The 21,485-nt window shown below is 47.1% G+C and overlaps 1 protein-coding gene across 6 annotated transcripts; it reads left to right on the top strand.

Annotated features, from left to right (window-relative positions):
• The first annotated feature begins 273 nt into the window (after positions 1 to 273).
• MGAT1 (alpha-1,3-mannosyl-glycoprotein 2-beta-N-acetylglucosaminyltransferase) lies at positions 274 to 21,230 on the top strand. 6 transcript variants are annotated; one of them, XM_047082470.1, is made up of 3 exons: positions 274 to 396; positions 1,514 to 1,945; positions 18,592 to 21,230. In XM_047082470.1, the coding sequence occupies exon 3, from the start codon at positions 18,715 to 18,717 to the stop codon at positions 20,056 to 20,058; it is 1,344 nt and encodes a 447-aa protein (XP_046938426.1). In that variant the 5' UTR covers positions 274 to 396; positions 1,514 to 1,945; positions 18,592 to 18,714; the 3' UTR covers positions 20,059 to 21,230. The 6 variants fall into 6 exon arrangements, with proteins under 6 accessions (XP_046938426.1, XP_046938418.1, XP_046938411.1 ...); XM_047082462.1 differs by lacking the exon at positions 274 to 396 and adding an exon at positions 581 to 664; XM_047082455.1 differs by lacking the exon at positions 274 to 396 and having other exon boundaries at positions 837 to 1,945.
• Positions 21,231 to 21,485: the final 255 nt, after the last annotated feature.

Raw genomic sequence — 21,485 nt, 5'->3', positions numbered from 1 at the left:
CGGACGACCGGAAGGGGCGCTGCCTTGGCCTTTGCCAGCACAGAGGTCAAGCAGGCTGTTGCTAGGCGACCTCAGGAGGGCACCAGGGCCAAGCTGCCCCACCCCCTTCCTGCCCAAGTCCTACCCCGCCAGGCCCACCGGCTTCTACTCTCGCGACAGGCCGAGGCGTCGTGACGCATGCGCTCTTCTTACCACAAGGCTCGAAATGACGCGCGCCCCATCCCTTCGCCGGACTCTCTGCCCCGCCCCTTCTTGCAGGGCAGCTACTTTGGCCCCCATCTCTGTTCTCTTCCGGACTCGGTCCTGCTCACACCTCGTCTCCAGTCCTATTCATAGTGACTGCAGAACAGCTTCAAACCCTGCAGACCAACATCCCGCGCTCCCGTGGTGGCGGTGGTGATAGGCGGGAGCCAGAGGGGGGTGTGGTGGAAGAACAAGGCGGGATGTGGGGAGGTGGCAGTTGCCTCTCGCTCACTTCCGGAGGACGGGCGGAAGTGGCTGCGGCGGATGGTGGGAGGGGGGGAAAGGAGCGCGAGGGGAGGGCCTGGCCGCCGGGGGTCGAGGGGGTGGGGCCTGGGCCAGCTTTCGGGACCTAACCTGGGGCCTGGACTCTGCTCTCGGGAGGGCCGAGGCTTCCTGCTAAGACCGGGCGGGAGGGATCCAGGTAACAACTTAGCGCAGATTGGGCGAGGGTCGTCCGGGCGGCAGAGAGGTGGGTGTCAGAGTCTAGAGAGGGTCGCTGTGTCACTCCCTTCCTCATTGAATGCGGAGCACTGGGTTCCGAGGAGGAGGGTGGGAGGAGTTAAATTTTGGGGGCGGGGGGGGTTCATGTGAACGCCACGCCCCTACAGGAAGGAAGGGTGTGTGTGTGTGTGTGTGTGTGTGTGTGTGTGTGTGTGTGTGTGTGTGTTTAGTAATAAATTTAGAAGGGAGGGGGCGACCGGTGTGTGTGTGTGTGTGTGTGAGCGCGCGCGTGTGTGTGTGTTTAGAATAAACTTAGAAGAGAGGGGGCGACGCGGGTGGGCTTCCGGACTGCAAAATTAGAACACTGTGCAGCTATTGCTGGCAGGACTCAGGCCTCTGTTCCAGGAGAGTGCTCTCAGTGGCCTCGGGAAGGAGTTTGACTGAGATTGGGAATTCCATCCCTGGCACAGTTTTGGATGCAGAGGGGAGGCGAGGGTGAAGGGAAAAGAGCAAAGAATGCATGGGGAAGGTGCCAGCATCTAGGTCTGGAATGGATTTAGTTCATTCAGGGAGAGCTGGACGATGAAAACACTGAACACTCTAAGAAGCTTGGGAGATGTAGGAGATTAGTGTATGGTAATAACAAGACAAGAAGGAGATGGGAGGAGGATGTTCTTTTCTATATTTCTTAGAAGACCATCTACATGCATTGTTAGTGCTTTTGGTATTTTGATGATAGAGCAGAGTAAAAGAATAGTTAAGAAGTCTTAGGAATCCATTTGGGCATATAATAGATTAGAGAGTGTCACAATGTTTAAATATTCCACAGGTTAACACTGAAATCAGCCTTCTGGCCATGCTGGTTCTATGGCCTGTTTCTTCTCATGAACCCCAGCAGAAGACAGAAAGGCCAGTCCTCACAGTGGATGACTTCCCTTCCCTGAGCAAGAGATGGGATAGAACCTGGGATCTGCCCAACACCAGACTCTGAGCTTAATAAGCCAGCTGAATGAAGGAATGTAACAGACCCCTGGGAGGGACACTGAACCCTGCATTGGGGGGGGAGGGGCCTGGACATACCCCTTCCCCCCCAGACTCCTCCCCCTCAGAGTCCACTCAGCCATGGACTTTGGACCTGGATAACAGGAGAGAAGCTGCACTTTGTTTGGTGTATCTGATTTGGGATTTGAAGTTTTTGAGATGGAGTACTGGAAGGGGGTTTGATGATCTCCAGGGGAGCAGCTGAGAGACGAGAAGAAAGGTAAGGTTCTTGTCTCACTTCCCACTTGGTGTCTTACTGCTTTTGTGCAGAAAATGTTGAGTGGGGCAAGTCTGGGGATGCTGCCATTTATGAAGTGCCTGATGAGAACCCTTACTCTGATGGGTACAGAGGAAGCTTCACCTCTCTTTCACTCTCTTAGAGAGACTGTTCCCAGCCTCTCTTTACCCAGGCAGAAGGAGTATCTTGTAAGGGGTTGTAGGCAATGGCAATTGTTAGGCCCAGGAGAACATGAAAATAATTTCAGCTTCTGAAGAGAGGCTTGGTTAGATTATCTATAAGAGTCTTTTGAACACTGAGTCAACACATTTAGGGCTAAATAAGACTAGAACGGATTACCCAGGCAGAAGCAGGCTGCTGTGTTTTGGGGAACTAATTGAATAGAATTGCCTTTGAGGGGGAGGGTAGAAAATGGTCTAGATAACTTCCTAAGTTGTCTTTCTTCCTTCTCCCCCTATAAGGTGTTTAGACCATGAAATCTCATGCAGATAACAGGGACAGAACACAGGTTTGAGATCAGTTGGATTTTTGTTCTAGCTCTTGCTTTCTTAGTGTGCAACCCTAGATATGTTGGTTTAAGCTCTGCCAGTGTTCTGTTCACCTGCAAGATGGAGATAAGTAACTTTACAGGTCCCTCACAGGTTGTTACAGGGAGCAAACGAAATGATAAATTTTGGAAAGTATCCAGGGCCATGTACTTATGAAATAGTACCATTGACATTGCTTGATAATGCTTGCATAATTGTTATATACAAAAAACCTCTGAATTAGGAATTCTGCTCTTTTATTGAATTAGTGTACTGGTAAAAGCCTTGGATGTCCTCAATTAAAAGCCTACCCTGAATTTGTCTCATCCTGTTGCTCTTAAACAATACCTGAATCATCAAGTGGCAAAGGTGATTGAGGGATTCTGGCCCTCAGGGTTCTCCACACTTATGACAAGTGTGCTTCTTTGAGGTAGCAGATTAAAGAGGGGTGGAGGAAAGATAAGTCTAAGGGCCAAGTGTGTATTTAGGAGACTGAGCTCCATTTCTTGGAGTAAGTACTGGCCTTTTCTTCCTTTGCCATATCCTGGTATTCTCTTGCTCTTTTTTTTTTTAAAGAAGGTGTTGTTTCCCACTTTATTATTTTCTTTAAAGTTTATTTATTGTGTGTGTGAGAGAGAGAGCATCAGCAGGGGAGGGACAGAGAGAGAGGGAGAAAGAGAATCCCAAGCAGGCTCTACACTGTCAGCATGGAACCCTGATGTAGGGTTCAATCCCATGAACTGTGAGATCATGACCTGAGTGGTGAACAAGAGTGGCCACTTAACTGATTGAGCCACTCAGGTGCCCCTCTCCTGTTCTTTTAGATGACAGTTTTTTCAGACTGTTATCTCTTAGCCCTTTATTTTTTTTTTTAATTTTTTTTTTCAACGTTTATTTATTTTGAGACAGAGAGAGACAGAGCATGAACAGGGGAGGGGCAGAGAGAGAGGGAAACACAGAATCGGAAACAGGCTCCAGGCTCTGAGCCATCAGCCCAGAGCCCGACGCGGGGCTCGAACTCACGGACCGCGAGATCGTGACCTGGCTGAAGTCAGACGCTTAACCGACTGCGCCACCCAGGCGCCCCTCTCTTAGCCCTTTATATTTTTGCAGGCTCCGTTCCCACTTAAAGCAAACCTGTTCATAATTACCTTCTTACCTCCTTCCCTTTCCTATCTTGAACTCCAGTTTTTCTATGCCAGATACCTGCTTTTCACAGCGACAACAAACAGAAAGGAGATGTGTTGGGAATTTTGATAGATAGTGGGGTATAATGGCCTGGTTGTGGGGGAGGAAGCTTGGCTTCTAGCATCTCTTTGCCTCTTACTGGCTGTGTAACCACCTGAACCTCACATTCATTGGGGGCTGGAGGCAATAACTAGGTTCATTTGCAAGCTGAAAATCCTGTATTTATGAGTTAGTTTCTTTTTTCCTGTCCTTTCTTTCTTGCCTGCCTTCCCCCAGTAGTGAGCTGTTCCTTCTCTGGGGCAGCCCCTTTCAGGCCGAGCTTCTACTTTAGAAGGTCTGGATTTCAGGGTGGCATGTCACCTCCTTCAACTTGGCCCAGCAAATTCCTGATGCCAGTCTTTGCAAGGGATATGTGACCCCAGGATGCGTCTGCAGCCTTCTTCTTACCTGGAAGGGCTGTGAGTGCTTCGAAACACTTAAAGTACCACAGAGTTGTGCTGTGTTTGTAGTGATGTTATGTGAAATGTCCAGGCTATTGTGTCAGTTTTCCATCACCACATTGTTGTGAGGAAGAGAGAGCAGGGATTATTTCCCCAGTTTGGTATGTAAGGGGAAGCTGCAGAAGTCCTGAGCACAAAGGGTTTGCCTAAGTATGGAGAGGCAGACCCTGTAATCCCCTGCCCAGTTCTGTGCTGCTTTTACAGCATCTGACCTGTCAAGGGCCATCTGGATTCTGCTGTAAACCTTCAGGGAGGGGAATTCAGTGCCCTTTCAGACAGCCTCTCTGATAAGACATATTTCCTCCCTAGACTGAGCCAGAATTCCTCTCCCGTCATTTCCACTGAAAGCACTAGTCCTGTGCTCTGCCTGATCCTGTCATGAGACAGCCATTGGCCTTCTCATAGGGTTACCAGGATGCTCAGGCCACTTAGCCAGGACCTTAAGACTTAATGATAGACTTAACTAAAAGTTGTGTGTGTGTTTTAACTGAATTTATTTATACCATTCTGTCTTCCAAAAGGAATTGCATAGAGCTAACCAAAAGTTCCATTTCACAGACATTGCTGACTGGTCATTGATCTTGATGAGCTGTGTTTCTAGGTCTCCATGGGGAGTGGGAATGTTGTGAGAAGGGGAGAGGGAAAAACAGACACAACACTGATTTAAAACTTTGATTTTACTTCTTCTGATGGTTTCCAGCAAAGATCTGTCTTAAGTTCAGAGCATGAATTCTTTCCAAATTGTAAAAAGTTTCAGGATATCTTAGGCATAGTTTCTGGGAGGGAAGTTGGAATAATTTTCACTTCCTTCTCTTTATCTCTCCAGTCCTCTTTTGGAGGTAGTAGGGGTGGGCAGGATACAGTATTTTCCCTTCTAATTTTCTCTTATCTTGTGACCAGATCTTCAGATTTCTTCCATTTTCAGATATTCGAATCCCAGTTTCATTCCCAGAATCCAGGCACCTATCTCCTTATTTCTGCCCTTTATCTCCTCCATAGTACCTCCTCATGAAATGTCCATCAAAAGCCTGGGCCTTTGTTCCCAGGTCATCTTGGCACTTACCACCCTGGCTTCTTGCCTCTCATACCAAATGTTTTCTCTTGTTTCCATCCAAGAATTCAGCCCATCCCAATTCACTAACCAGGCTCTTTCTGCTTGGGACAGTTCTTTTGCAGTGGGGAATTTCTACCCTAAGATCTTCCTGTGAGCCTTGGAATTTCAACAAAGGACAGTAGTCATTGGGTGTGAGTTATGGTGCACAAACAGTCCCCCATTCTTTTCCCCATTGAACTGCCTTAGATAGAGAAGGATTATTGTTAGAGGTGGGAATGTGACATCTCGTGGGCTTGTTGGTCTGCCCTACCTTTCAGCATCTCACTGTGTCCTTTGTCCTGGAGGGTGATTTTAGCTCCTGATATCTTGGGTCTGCAAACCAGTGTTTCCCAACTTTCTACAGTTTTAGGAATTATCCTTTTCCTTCTTACTTTGACATGGAGTGTGAGTGTGTAGGCCTTCCATATCCCCCAACTCCCTTCATGAGGAAAACAAAGAGAGGGCAGAAGTGCAGAGACCATGGCTGCTGGCTGGCACATGAGCGTGGGCTTGCATTTCCTACCATGGTCCATGAAATTAGCTCAGCTGGAAACCTTAGACACACACACACACACACACACACACACATACACACATGTGCACGCGCGTATATGCACGCATGTCCAGCCTCTGAGGTGTCAGCTCTTTTCTCACTTTGCTCCTTCAGGCTAGTCTCCAATTGCTTCTACCAGGACTTCCCTCCTGCCCCACTGTGCACTTGTCTTGTTGGACACACAGCCATCTCAGAGCAAGGGAGCATGATAGGAAGGAATGAGTGCCAGCTATGGAGGCAGGGATGCCTGGGTTTAAAACATGGCCATGCTCCTCACTAGGTCTTGCAACTGTCAGCTGGTTGTCACTTACCCTTGATATTCATACTCCTGATCTGAAGAATAGAATGATTAATGTATACTCTTCAGAGCTTCTAGGAGGGTCCTTCATGAAGAGGCCTCTGTGCAGTTGGTTTATTTCCTCAGCCCCAGGCATGGGGTGCCTTTTGGGCATGCCCTGCCTTTTTGTTTCTCTAGAACCCTGGCAATTCCTGGTTTCATGTAGAAACAAGTTAGTGAGCAAAATCAGTCAGTAACTACACACTGCTAAGTTTCTGCCTGCTATGTGCTCTGGAACACAGGAGGGAAGTGGTTGGGGGGAGGGCCTGTTGCCTGCAGAGTGTGTCCTGGTCACATGGTAGGGCTGGCCCTGGACTCAGTCCTTTTCAGAAAAGTCATGTGCTTGAGTAGCCAGTAGTTCTAAGTTCTCCACCCTCACTTCCCAGGGTCAGATACAGACATCAAGGCTCTTCCAGGGTGCTCCCTCACCCCCTTTCACAGGGCTACCACAAAATCCTGTGATTAAGTCCTTTACTCCTTAGGTCTGATGGTTCTTACCCCAGGGACAAGTCTGTCTCTGCTCTTGTACTTAGAACTAACAGCTCTCATTCCCCACCTCGAAAGGAAAAAAACAACAAAATGGAAGTATTTAAAAAAGAAAAAAAGAAAAGAAACAACAGCTGGCCCTCTTCTGCTTTTGGCAGCAGGTGTTTCCTCTCTGGCTTCCTTTTTGGCACCCTGGTTTTTGTTCTCATAGCCCTCCACCCTGTGACCTATTGCCTCCAACTCCTCCTTCCCGGAAGCTAGCGTTGAGCGGGTTGCTGAGAGCTGGCCCCAGACGCTTGGCCTTGGATTTGGTGAATGCACCCTTCCGGCTGCCTGGCCTTACCTCAGCCAGGGCTTTCCCCTTCAATTCCATGAGGCTCCAAGCTCTGGGGCTGCGAAGGGGAAGACTCCAGACGTCTCCACTGGAGGGGTCCGAAGGTGTGAGTGGGGACCCGTGGGATTGCGATTGGGAGAAGGGAAGGTCCCTGTGGTAACAGATGCCAACACAGCGCCTCCTGAAGTTCAGAACCTCGGAAAACTTGGCATGCTCAGCCATCAAGTTCTGAGGAAATCCAGGGTGATTGCTAAGAGTCGGGCGGAGGGAGGAGGCGGGCCCGGGAAAAAGGGGCCCCTGGCGAGTGAGGGCGGCCGGTCCCGCCCCTCGGCCCTCCCCGTCCCGCCCTTACCGGGGAAGGGCCACGTTGCTCGCCCGGCGGGCGGGTCCGGTTCGTGTAGGAAGGGCCGGCCCGGAGGAAGGCGCCGGCGCCGGCACCCGCGCGAGCGCCTGGAACGCGCCGGGGCACCGGGATTGTTCCCCGCGCCCCGGGGCGGTCCAGGTTCAGGGCCGGGAAGTTGGGAGGACCTGGTGAGTAGGGGCCTGAAACGTCGCCGTCTGTCCGCTCTGAGGCTTGTCCCAGGGAGGGTATGGAGGTCCAACTGAAGGAGGCCCCGCGGGAGTGGAGAGGGCGCTCCAGGAGTTCAGGTCCCGGCTTGAGAAGCTGCTCCTCTCCGAGCATTTCGTGTCCCCCGACAGCCCTGGTGCCCGGGAGCCTCAGAGAGGACTTGGCCCGGCCCGCCCCGGGTTTCGGTCGCGCACCCCTCTCTAGCCGGGAAGTCGAACTCCGCGTTCCGCTCTCGGAATCCGGGCCTCCAGCTGTTGGAGGGAGGGCGGGCAGGCTCCACCGGGAGGGAAGCGGTTGTGAAACTCGGCCTTAGGGCGTACGTGGGTGCACGGCCAGAGGGGGTGGGATTGCTGCAGAGGGTTTGGGGAGCGGCAATGGGAGGTGGCCTTTCCCCAATCCCCACCCAGCGTCCCTTCCACTAGGGTTCTTTCTCCTCAGCCTCCAGGAAGAATTGACACAATGTGAAAATACGTAAACTGGAAAGAAAACTTTTTCCTCCTGTTAGCTCACGTGTGTGGAGTTGGGGCCTCCTGAGACGTGCAGGCCTTCCCCCCCCTCCCCCCCGAATCTTATAAACTGTGGAGCAGAGGGGCTGTGTGGCCAGCTGATCTATCTGTGTTTGTACTGAACAGTGAGCCCCAGGGTGAGGCTCCACCTTGGTTAACCCTTGATCCTGTGGCCTGTTTAATTACTCTTTGCTTTAGGTCGTCCCCGAATGAGAGATGCAGCTTTATTTTCTGTCGTTTGTAATAGTTTTCAGACCACGGAGCCTTTTCTCTTAGATGCTTACATCCCGAGTCTGCCTCTCATTGTGAATCACCCCTGTCTGACCCCATTATTGGAGACCATTGCGCTCTCCTGGATTCCTGCTTCTGTGTCCTTCTCTCAGAGTTAGTATTGTAGTTATGTTTAACCTCAATGGCCTATGTGACAGGTTAAACTAATTTCCTGTTTGGGACATTGAGAAGATTGCTGCTGTCCTTTTCATCATTAGAAACCAGGGAACGTGGAGAAGAGCCAAATCAACTCTATCCCTGTTCAAATTATGGGAACCAAGGAACAAGTGGGTCAAGTGACCTGCCCAAGGTTACCTGGTTTCCCAGGCCATCATGCTTTTTGCTAAACCAACATCATACTTCTTTTAGCGTTTTCTTTTTCAGGATGAATAACCCGCATCCCTTCCTCCTAGGTCTTATTCTGTAAGTTCTTGAATTACTTAGTGTATCTTCTCTGACTTCTTTTCATTTCTTGTGAAATTATGGACCCTTATACATGATGCAGGAGTCTAGCAGAGGGCTCATAATGAAATTCAGTTTGGTCTCCATTATCTGTGGTGTATTCTATCCTTTGGGTTTTTTAGGCAGTGCTTTTTAACATACTAAGCAAGATAAAGATAGAAGGGAAAACCTGTCAACATTCCTTCAACTTGCATACTTTTTTTAATCTAAGTATGACTTCTTCATTATTGCTCACAAAGAGAAGTTGACTATCTGGTGTTCTGTTTAAGAAATATTTTTGCCAGAGATGGAGGACTAGCTACAGAGGTAATACCATGGAATCAGAGTGTTAGGGATCTCACAGTTTCTAGGCAGTCCTTCAGAGGAAGAAATTGAGACCCATAGGGATTGGTGGGATCTGCTTCTAGCCTCCTGAGGGTTTTGGCTGAGGGTTTTATACACCCAAAATGCTCACTCATTTTGCACCACAGTGCAGATGTCTTTGTACTTGGTAGTGTGGATCAGCTGTGTCACTTGGCTAAAAGAGTGTAAAAATTCTAGCAAATCAAAACTAATTTTGATTTCTGTGCCTTGCAGGCAAATGTCATTAATAACAGAACCTCAGGAACTTGGGTCAGGGTTAAAAGGACTATTGTTCTATTTTAGAAAAGGAAGGTGTGGCAGATTGTTTTGTCCCAAAATAGTCACCCCATCAATATCCCATTCCACTTGTTGTTACAATTGGACTTTGTTCTCACCCACCAGTGGTGGGATCTGTGGTTTTTTCCCTTTGAGTATGGGGAGGCAGTCATGATTCCTCTGACCTATGAGTAGGCAGAAGTGATCCAAGGCTGGATCATGAAAAGGATATAGTCTCACCTGGTTTACTCTCTTTCTTGGAACACTCATCTTTGGAACCCAGCCATCGAGTTCAGAGGAAACCCAGGCCACGTGAAGAGGCCACGTGGAGGTGTTGCAGCCAGCACTTCAGTTAACCATGCTAACATCAACCTGCAGACATGTGACAGAATAAGCCTTTAAGCCAGGCCCCAGCTTTTTGAATCTTCCAGCTGAGGTCCCAGACATCATGGAGTAGAGACAGGTCATCTCCTCTGTGCTTCACTGTCCAAATTCCTGACCTGTTGGAACTATGAGAGAGAATAAATGATTGCTATTGATTTAAGCCATTAAATGTTTTTATTCAACAATAGCTTCTAATAAGGAAAGGAATATGAGTTGGGGCAGGCCTCAACTTGGACTTGGGGTGTGAGCACAGAGGACAGGAAGAACACTTGGCTGTGCTTATCAAAGCTACTTAGATTCTCTTTTACTCATTATTTCAGATACTTTTTGCTGTATCTCAAATCACATCAAAATAGTAAGGCTTAAAACAACAGAATCATTTTATTCCTATCTTAGCTATGTGGTTCTTGGTCATGGTCTTTTATGCAGTTGAAGTCAGATGTGGCCAGGGCTGGGATCAAACCTTTCAGATGCTTGCTGTCTACTAGAACCTTAGTTTGGGTTGTGAGCTGGAATACCTATAGGTGTCCTGTCCATGTGGCTTGGGCTTCCTCTAACCATTGTGGCTGCATTCAAACAGCAGGCATCTCAGGAGCAACAGGTGGAAACTATTGCCTTTCATGGACTAGTTTTGCAAATCATGTATGGTTCCTTCCTCCATAGTCACAGATCAAAGAGAGGGAACATAGACCCCATCTCCCCCACCTCTAGTGGGAGGAATGGCATTACATCTTTGTAAGAAAAGCATGTGGGATGGGGTATGTGGTGATCATCTTTGGAAAATGTAATCCTTCAGTCTTGTGCTGCTGGTTTGGTCTTCTTTCTCGCTGATCTAGCTAATAATGCAAGCAGTCCCCCATCTAGCCACTTGAACTTCATACATGTGCCAAGAGTTGTAATAGGCTTAGAGGTCACAGAGACTTTTTCCTAAGGAGTAAGGTGAGAGGCATGTAAGCACAACCACAGATTTTGTTACAGTGTGGAGGGGAGAAACAGGAGGTGTGGGGAGAGTGTGGTGTGAGTGTAGTCGTGGGAAGGCCTGGCTGGCTCTGCCTGGGATGTTATGGATGTGTTGAGTGCTTGCACTGGGGCCATAGGTAATGTCTCAAGATGAAGAACAGCTGGAGCAAAGACTGCAGCGCATACAAGTGTACTCTTTGGGGGAAGTAAGTAGCTTGCTGAAGCCAGAGTGTGGGGTTCATAGGGTTAGGGATTGGAGGTGAGGTTGAAAAAACGATGTTTGAGTTAATTTTCTGTGAAGGCCTTGCGTGTCATAATGAATTTGAGTTTTATTCTGTGGGCAGTTGTAGCTTCTGATGGTTTTTAAGGCAGGTTAGTGTTGTGACGAGGTGCGCACTTTAAGAAGGATGCTCTGTTGCTTTGGGGAAGGTTGCTTAGAGGGACGTGAGATTAGCGATAGGTAAACTATCTGAGAAACTATATCAAGAGTTCAGGCTTAAAACAGTATTTCATAAGGAAAGAGGGTTCAATTTAAAGGTTTGTGGGCTTGAAATGGAACTATGGCAGTGAATGAGTAGCTGTCTCTTACATTTTCATAATTCTAAAATGCTTGGTCTGGATATGTTTCAGAATTCAGGATTTTTTTGGATTTTAAAAAGATGATCTAGTACATTTATGATGTAGTATAAAATGTGGAACAGCACACCATAATCCAACATTTTGGTTTCTGTGGCAAAATGTATAAATAGTCTCACTAAATGAGATAAATAAATGCTATAAATAGTCTTACATTAGATTACATCAGATTTCACCAAAGGTTTTACTGCCAAATGAGTGTAGAAAACTCAATTTTTTGGTGCTTTTTGGGCTTGGGAATGGCAGTTAAGGAATTGTGGGTGAGTGACATCCACACAGAAGTCACTTTTTAGGTCATCGGCAAATCTCTTGATGGTCCAAGATCCTAGCACAGCTGCTTGGCTGCAGTGGGGGAGCTGGTCCCATCCTGAATAGCTTGTAGCTGAGGGAACTTTATAGATCTTGAGCAAGAGATTGCACTGATGTCAGTGTTTGTGAAGGGGAGATAGACTTCATATTGTCTGCTACCTTCCCTGGCAGAGACATGAGTCAGAGTACACCAAGTGAAGGAGAGAGGGAAGATCAGACCAGTCATACAGGTACGTGCAAAGGCCCTGAGGCAGGCTTATGTGTTTGTAGCCCAGAAGGATGTAGTAGAGTGGAGCAAAGAGAGCCAGCCAGCTAGAGAGGGAACAGAGGAATAAGTGGTTAGCATGTATATCACAACTGGGCACTGTTCTAAATACTTGATGCAGATTATCTCACCCAATCCTTACGGCAACCCAGTGATTGATTTCTATCTTATTATTATTATTATTTCCATATTAGAGGTGAGAAGATTGAGTTTTAGAGATGTGAAAAAACATGGGGTGGTACCACACATTGCCCTGAGCTGTTTGGCTTGCCCTTGTTACTCCTGATGGTAAGACTGAGAGCAGCACTTTCTGGATGAGTGTGTGGGCTTGCTGGCTACAGGCTGGGCTGGCCCTTGGTGCTTTATCACCCCTCAGTCACAGCCAGCTGCTGGGGAGTGCATGTGCTTGTGTATGCACACACCATTCATTAACTTCCATATAGAGCAGAGGATCCTGTCCTGGAGAGTATGTGGAGAAGCAGTAGGAAACTGCTCTGGGACTCTGGGTAAGTTTGTGTAGAGAAGCAGTGGAGCCTGGGAATAGGGGTATTGTGTTCTCTTATGGAAAGAGGAACAAGTTCTGTTTTACAATTTAGAAAAAATGGTCATACTCTGGCGAACTAAGTCCTGAGGGCTAAGGTAGAGGCCTGGACTGGACTGGAACAGCGGTTTCCTGTGGGCTATCCAGCCACTCTTAATATTTACAGATTTGCTAAGAATCCAGTCCTCTGAGGGACTGAGAAAATTGCTTTGATCTGCATGGCTTAGAAGGATAGGTGAGCAGAGGCCTCTGGAAGTGGATGTGGGCCACCTAATTCCCAATGTCTGGAGAAGAGTGAAGGCTTTTACTTGTCATCTGCAGGGTTGTGAGGATGGTGTCCCTTGAGGTTTTGCCACCAGTCTGAGAGCTTGCTGGTCTGAGGTGGCTCATGGATAAGTCAGAGATGGTTCTGCTCCTCCAGCCTTGAGGTAACATTTCAGATGATAGAATTCAGTCTCTTTTTTTTCCTCCATCCCTTTATCTAAAGACTTTTCCTGCCCAGTCAGTTAGGAGGCAGGAGAAATACCTCCCTATTTGGGGGATAGGGAATCCTGGCCATAAGATTGGAGGGAAAGTTCCAACATGGACCACATTGTGGCAGCAAGGAAGAAACTGGAAATCTGTTGTCTCTCTCTTCTTCTAGGAAACCTTGATTTGTATATGAGCACTGACAACATGGGAATTTAATGATACAGTAAAACGGAAATGGACCTGAGTTTTCTGAGGAGACTGGTGCTATGGAGTTGTGGGGTAGATGGTTTCTCAGAGGACAACATGTGGTGGTGGTGCTGGCAGGGACTGGGGTAGTCCACCCAGAAGGGAGACAGAATCTAGGTTCCTTTAGAGACCCTTCAGGATCAATACTTTGGTCCTTTAACACTGGATTTGCCTGCTCAAGAGCCCAGAAGTACAGAGATGAGATCTGGAATCTGAGATTTTGGTGGCTGTGAGGCAAAGGGTAACTAGCAGAGAAGCCCAGATTTTTTGGTGGCTGTGAGGCAAGGGGTAGCTGGCAGAGCAGCAGGGCACAAGAGGGAACATACCTGAAGCTTAAGGATGTGAAGGGTATAGACCAGAAGTGGGAAGGCCAGGGACAGAGTTGTGTGGATTGTTATGGCAGCTACCTGGGAATTGGAGGGTGTGGTAGATTCTTCCAAATAGTGGGTTCTGATAGAGTGAGAGGATTGGTAGGACCATGCCTTTTTCTTGTAAGATGTGTGTCCCAGTCCCTTCCCAGAGCCTGGCAGACAGCAGGTGTGTGATGCATGTCATTGAATGATTAGGGAGTTCAGGACAAAGGGATTGTTTTAGTTGCCCCTACTGATGTGCCTAACTTGGGCTATATTGGACAAAGCTAGTCAGAACTTTGGGCCATGTCCCCATATCGATTTTAAGAAACTTTATTTGGAAATAAATTCAGGGGCGCCTGGGTGGCGCAGTCGGTTAAGCGTCCGACTTCAGCCAGGTCACGATCTCGCGGTCCGTGAGTTCGAGCCCCGTGTCGGGCTCTGGGCTGATGGCTCGGAGCCTGGAGCCTGTTTCCGATTCTGTGTCTCCCTCTCTCTCTGCCCCTCCCCCGTTCATGCTCTGTCTCTCTCTGTCCCAAAAATAAATAAAAACGTTGGAAATAAATTCAAACTTACAAAAAAGGTGCAATAATTAAAATGGTATAAGGGCACTTTTAATCCCTTTACTCAGATTCACCTATTAGCATTTTGATGCATTTGATCTCTCTCTCTCTCTCTCTCTCTCTCTCTCTCTCTCTCTCTCTCTGTATACATGATATTTGTGTTCTGAACCATTTGAGAAGTTGCTTTCTTGGCTCTCCTAATTACTTCAGTCTAATTTACCTAAGAATTGGGATATTATTTTCCATAACCACAGTATGGCTCTCAGTTGATCAACACTGATACTTTGTCTATATTCCAATTTTTCTGTCATTTAACCCAATATTGCTTTTTTAAAAAAAAAATTTTTTTTCAACGTTTATTTATTTATTTTTGGACAGAGAGAGACAGAGCATGAACGGGGGAGGGGCAGAGAGAGAGGGAGACACAGAATCGGAAACAGGCTCCAGGCTCTGAGCCATCAGCCCAGAGCCTGACGCGGGGCTCGAACTCCCGGACCGCGAGATCGTGACCTGGCTGAAGTCGGACGCTTAACCGACTGCGCCACCCAGGCGCCCCTGCCTTTTTTTTTTTTTTAAAGAAAAAGTTTTATTGAGGTATAATTGACATAGAATAAATTGCATCCATACCCGCAAAGTTTCCTCTTGTTCCTTTGTGATACCTCCCCTCACTGTCCTCATTGTCTCCATGCCTAGGCAACCATCAATCGGCTTTCTGCTACTATAGATTATTTTATATTTTCTGGAGATTTATATAAGTGGAATCAGTGTATGTGCTCTTTTTTGGCCATTCACATATCACAGTTATTTTGAGATTAATCCATGTGTTGTGTGTATCAGTAGTTTATTCCTTTTTATTACTATATATTATTCCATTTTGCAGGTAAACCACAATTTGTTTATCCATATTTCTCTGTTGATGTGCCTTTGGGTTTCTCCCAGTTTTTGGCGATTATGAATAAAGCTGCATAAACATTCCAGATAATTTTTGTATGGACATGTGTTTTTATTTCTCTTGACTATATATCTAAGAGTGGACTTGGTGGTATGGTTATCTTCTGTTTAGCATTTTAACAAACTGCCAGAATGCTCTGAAAGGACATTAGTTCCATACCTCATACTATATACAAAAATTAACTCAAAATGAACCTAAATGTAAAACCTAAAACTATAAAACCTAAAAAAGAAAACAAGGAAAGATATTTGTGATTTGGGCAAAGATTTCTTAGATACAATGCCAATGGCATGATCCATAAAAGATAAAAACCCCTGATAACTGATTATCATTAAAATTAAGAAGTTGTGTCTTTCAGTTGACAGTCTTAATAAAAGGACAGGGGTTTGAATTTTTGTGTCTGATAGGTGAGAAATTCTTAATATAGTTTAATTTGCATATTTCTGTTATAAGTGAGCTTGAATATCTTTTCATATGTGTAAGGACCATTTCAGTATCTTTTTGTGAGTTGCCCCTGTCTAAAGACAGAGTTTTGGCTTTTTACCTCCTCAGTGTAAAAGTTCTTGGTCTCTTAGGGTATTGGCTTTTTATTTGTATATTTGTATATTTGTGTGTATATTGCAAATATTCTTCCCCAGTTTGTCTTTTGACTTGGCTAATGGTGTTTTTATCATGCAAAAATGTTTTATTTATTACTGCATCTAGATTTTGAATCATACTTAGAAAGCCTTTCTCCCTACCCAGGTTATAGAGGAATTGACCCGTATTTTCTTCTAGCACTTGTATAGTTATATTTTTTATATTTAGATCTCTAATCCACTTGGAAGTTATTCTTTTGCACAGATGTAATTTTATTTTTCCAAATAGCTATATAGTTGTTATAACACTCTTAATAAGATATTTTTTTGCCCTAGTAATTTTAAATATCACCTGTATCATATATTAGGTTTCTACATGTTTTGGGGTCTATTTCTGTAATTTAAATTGTATTCCTTTGGATAATCTATTAACCTACTAGTATCACATAGTTTTATTTATTTATTTATTTTTAAATATATGAAATTTATTGTCAAATTGGTTTCCATACAACACCCAGTGCTCATCCCAAAAGATGTCCTCTTCAATACCCATCACCCACCGTCCCCTTCCTCCCACCCCCCATCAGCCCTCAGTTTTTTTTTTTTAAACGTTTATTTATTTTTGAGACAGAGAGAGACAGAGCATGAATGGGGGAGGGTCAGAGAGAGGGAGACACAGAATCTGAAACAGGCTCCAGGCTCTGAGCTGGCAGCACAGAGCCCGACACAGGGCTCGAACTCACAGACTGTGAGATCATGACCTGAGCCGAAGTCGGCCGCTTAACCGACTGAGCCACCCAGGCACCCCTGTTCTCAGTTTTTAAGAGTCTCTTATGCTTTGGCTCTCTCCCACTCTAACCTCTCTCTCTTTTTTTTTTTTTTTCCTTCCCCTCCCCCATGGGTTCCTGTTAAGTTTCTCAGGATCCACATAAGAGTGAAAACATATGGTATCTCTCTTTCTCTGTATGGCTTATTTCACTTAGCATCACACTGTCCAGTTCCGTCCACGTTGCTACAAAGGGCCATATTTTGTTCTTTCTCATTGCCACATAGTACTCCATTGTGTATATAAACCACAATTTCTTTATCCATCAGTTGATGAACATTTAGGCTCTTTCCATAATTTGGCTATTGTTGAGAGTGCTGCTATAAACATTGGGGTACAAGTGCCCCTATGCATCAATACTCCTATATCCCTTGGGTAAATTCCTAGCAGTGCTACTGCTGGGTCATAGGGTAGGTCTATTTTTAATTTTTTGAGGAACCTCCACACTGTTTTCCAGAGCGGCTACACCAGTTTGCATTCCCACCAACAGTGCAAGAGGGTTCCTGTTTCTCCACATCCTTGCCAGCATCTATAGTCTCCTGATTTGTTCATTTTGGCCACTCTGACTGGCGTGAGGTGATACCTGAGTGTGGTTTTGATTTGTATTTCCCTGATGAGGAGCGACGTTGAGCATCTTTTCATGTGCCTGTTGGCCTTCCGAATGTCTTCTTTAGAGAAGTGTCTATTCATGTTTTCTGCCCATTTCTTCACTGGGTTATTTGTTTTTCGGGTGTGGAGTTTGGTGAGTTCTTTATAGATTTTGGATACTAGCCCTTTGTCCGATATGTTGTTTGCAAATATCTTTTCCCATTCCGTTGGTTGCCTTTTAGTTTTGTTGATTGTTTCCTTTGCTGTGCAGAAGGTTTTTATCTTCATGAGGTCCCAACAGTTCATTTTTGCTTTTAATTTTCTTGCCTTTGGGGATGGTACGGCTGAGGTCAGAGAGGTCTTTTCCTGTTTTCTCCTCTAGGGTTTTGATGGTTTCCTGTCTCACATTCAGGTCATTTATCCATTTTGAGTTTATTTTTCACATAGTTTTAATTATAGAAGCTGCGTAATATGTAGTATTTTAATGGCTGGTAGGGCTAGTCCCTCTTTCACGCCTCATTTTCATTATTTTTCTAGATCTTGTATGTTTATTTTTTTCACATGAACTTTAGTGTCATTTTGTCTAGCTCCCAGAAAATTGATTTTTATTCAGATTTTGATGATGTTGAAGTGTCATAACTAAGAACAAGGGATATTAAGTCCTCGTGTCTTTCAGGACCTATCATCTTGTTCATGTAGGTTTTGAATATTTCTTAAGTTTATTCTTAATTTATCATTTCCATGGCTAGGGTAAATAGGATTTTCTCATCCATTGTTTCTTCTATTGAGTTATTTTTTGTTTATCTGAAGCCTATTTTTGCATGTTAATGTTTATATCCTGCTACTTTGCTCAGTTCTTCAGTTGTTTGGGGTGGTTTTATCATTAATTCTCTACAGTTTTCCAGGCATATTCTTACAGTATCAATAAATAGAGATAGTCATGTTTCTTTTTCCACTTCTGCTTTTTTCTTCTGTAGCCCATTCACATTGGCTAATCCCTCTAGCAGAATGTTAGTCATATACATGGTGGGCAGCTTAGTTTGCCCCTGACCTTTGTAGGAATGTCTCTAGTGCTTCCTTTTTAGGTAGGGTGTTGATTTTAGCCCAGAGGTGTGATATTAGAGTTTTTAAATCAATAATCTTTGAGCAGTTTGATTTGAGGAATGAGAGTCAGATGGTCTCCCCTCCATCCCTGCCCCTAAACTCTGGATGGAAGATGGAAATGAAATCTGTCAGGTATGGAAGGGAAAGTGGGGTTCCCTTGCTTCCTCCTTTACAACATCACTTTCTACTTTCCCTTCAAACCACATTGCTTTTCTGAGGACACATGGACTCCTTTTGGAGTGAGGAGAGTATGTTGTCCTGCCCCATTCATCCCAGATTAGGAGATGGGCTGTTCTTTTCTAAGAGAGCTCTGGAGTCCACCTCCTGGGCTCCCTCCTCTCCCATCCTGCATTCCTCCCCCTAGGACAGCCCCATGCTTTTGTGATGAAGATTGGTTTTCTCTGTCTTCTCAGGTGCATGGCTGCTTCCTAATCCTGAGGTCCAGAGAAAGCATCCCTAGAGCTGTGGAAGTGAACTAGGCAAGCCAAGGGCAGCTTTGAGCCCCACCCTTGCCTGCCACCCCCTCGGGGGCCAGGATGCTGAAGAAGCAGTCTGCAGGGCTTGTGCTGTGGGGCGCCATCCTCTTTGTGGCCTGGAATGCCCTGCTGCTGCTTTTCTTCTGGACACGCCCAGCGCCTGGCAGGCTGCCCTCTGACAGTTCTCTGGATGATGATCCTGCCAGCCTCACCCGCGAGGTGATCCGCCTGGCCGAGGACGCGCAGGTGGAGTTGGAAAGGCAGAGGGGGCTGCTGCAGCAGATCAGGGAGCATCATGCTCGGTGGAGCCAGAGGTGGAGGGTGCCCACTGCTGCCCCACCCATCCCACCGCGTGTGCCTGTGTCCTCACCACCAGCCGTGATCCCCATCTTGGTCATTGCCTGTGACCGCAGCACTGTCCGGCGCTGCCTGGACAAACTGCTGCACTACCGGCCCTCGGCTGAGCACTTCCCCATAATCGTCAGCCAGGACTGCGGGCACGAGGAGACAGCCCAGGTCATCGCCTCCTATGGCAGTGCTGTCACGCATATCCGGCAGCCGGACCTGAGCAACATTGCGGTGCCCCCAGACCACCGCAAGTTCCAGGGCTACTATAAGATTGCACGGCACTACCGCTGGGCACTGGGCCAGGTCTTCCATAGGTTCAAGTTCTCAGCAGCTGTGGTGGTGGAGGATGACCTGGAGGTGGCGCCAGACTTCTTCGAGTACTTCCAGGCCACCTACCCGCTGCTGAAGGCCGACCCCTCCCTTTGGTGTGTGTCTGCCTGGAATGACAATGGCAAGGAGCAGATGGTGGACTCGAGCAAGCCAGAGCTGCTCTACCGCACAGACTTCTTTCCTGGCCTGGGCTGGCTGCTGTTGGCTGAGCTCTGGGCTGAGCTGGAGCCCAAGTGGCCCAGGGCCTTCTGGGATGATTGGATGCGCAGGCCTGAGCAGCGGCAGGGCCGGGCCTGTGTGCGACCTGAAATCTCCAGAACGATGACCTTTGGCCGCAAGGGTGTAAGCCACGGGCAGTTCTTTGACCAGCACCTCAAGTTCATCAAGCTGAACCAGCACTTCGTGCCCTTCACCCAGCTGGATCTCTCATATCTGCGACAGGAGACCTATGACCGAGATTTCCTTGCCCGTGTCTATGGGGCTCCCCTGCTGCAGGTGGAGAAAGTGAGGACCAGTGAGCAGAACGAGCTAGGGGAGGTGCGGGTGCAGTACACAGGCAGGGACAGCTTCAAGGCCTTTGCCAAAGCCCTGGGCGTCATGGATGACCTCAAGTCTGGTGTTCCCAGGGCCGGCTACCGGGGCATTGTCAGCTTCCTGTTCCGGGGCCGCCGTGTCCACCTGGCTCCCCCACAGACCTGGGATGGCTATGATCCTAGCTGGAATTAGCGGTGCCTGTCTGTTCCTCCTGGGCTCCTTCCTTGCCATATCATGGGATGAGATGGGACCGTGTCCTTGGGCTGCATCGCCCTCTCTGTGTGTCTCTCTTGGGTACATTTATCTTTTTTTTCTTTTTTTCTTCTTTTTTCGAGTGGCATTCAGAAGCACAGAGGATAAGGTGAGGGTTATTCTCCCATTCTCAAGGGGGGGTGGGTCACATCAGGGGACACTTCCTGGGATATGTTGAGCAGTATTAAGCAAGAAACCACTGTGTGGTAGGGGAGAGACTTGGGCATGTTGGAGCCATAGACTTCCATGTTCCAGGTTTTCTTCTAGAGCATCTGTGGAGAGGTGAGCAACTTTAGTTCTCTTGACCAGCTCTCTTTCCCCTGTCCCGGCTCTTCCAGCCAGGGTGTGAGCTCACCTCCTATACCTGCTCCCCACCCCTACCTTCCCCCAATTTGAGGGGTTGCTGGGTTATTTGAAAAGGGGACTTATCTGTGGCCAAAATGAAACTAACCAAAGGGGTTTCATCATCAGAGTCTGGGTGGAGCTGTTAGGCTTTCAGGGTTTACTGCCACCTACTCTTATTTCTCTTCTACCCTTCTCCTTATCCCTGACCTCCTTTCTGCTCTTCTTTCCTTGCAGCTTAACAGTTTGTGATTCTAAGATGAGAAGTTGAAGGGGGAAAGCAAGACGTCTCCTCAGTTTGTCTGCAGAAGTTGGGGGAAAGGTGGTAGGGGGAAAGCCTTGGTGTGCTGGGACATACCTCCCTCATCCTGCCTCAAAGAAACAGACTCTGTTCCTGGATCCTGACCTTTCTAAAAATTGATCCCTTCCCTTTTGTTCTAGGAGGTTTCATGCTGGCTTTGTGGAAGAGAGATTAGCTCCTTGTGTCCCTTTTCCCCTGGGGTTTGGTGCACAGGCTCCTCCCTAAAGGTTGTGGTTTCTGGTGGCCTTCCCAGGGTAGAACAGCCACCAGAGGTAGAACAGCCAAGACAGGATGGCTCCTGCCTCCCTCCGCTGTCTCCGGGGCATATCCTCATCTGCTCAGATTAGGATGAGGATGGCAAATTGGAGAGCAATGTGTGTGTTTTTGCTTCTGGCCTGACCGCGGTTCATGGAAGAAAGTTGAAGCGACAGAATTATTTTCAAAAATAAAGGCTAAATTGTCCGAAAAACTGTGTGTATGTGTTTGTGTCCTAGCACAGAAGGAGGGGTGGAGAGGTGATGGCTAGAGGAAGGAGGGAAAAGAAGGGAGAATAGGGACTGAGGGAAAGGGCTGGTTGGGCAAGAGGAAATGGATCAGCTAAAGGAAGGAAAGCAGATGACCGGAAGATGACAGCTGGGAGGGTTGGGTGTGAAAGAAAGGCCAGGCATGGAGGTGGAGAGGGTCTGAGCTACAGTTCCCTTGCTGCTAATCTCTGGAGTTGGGC

This window comes from Lynx rufus, unplaced genomic scaffold (genome assembly GCF_022079265.1).
Source record: "Lynx rufus isolate CCGP_SWC_20201006 ecotype Redwood Valley unplaced genomic scaffold, mLynRuf1.p SCAF_1, whole genome shotgun sequence".
NCBI lineage: Eukaryota > Metazoa > Chordata > Mammalia > Carnivora > Felidae > Lynx > Lynx rufus.
Note: the sequence above shows the minus strand (reverse complement) of the source record. Positions and strands in the feature narration are given on the sequence as shown.

Bases quoted from the DNA above. Each gene is read 5' to 3' on its own strand.
- MGAT1 (XM_047082470.1), top strand. From the start codon at position 18,715: ATGCTGAAGAAGCAGTCTGCAGGGCTTGTGCTGTGGGGCGCCATCCTC.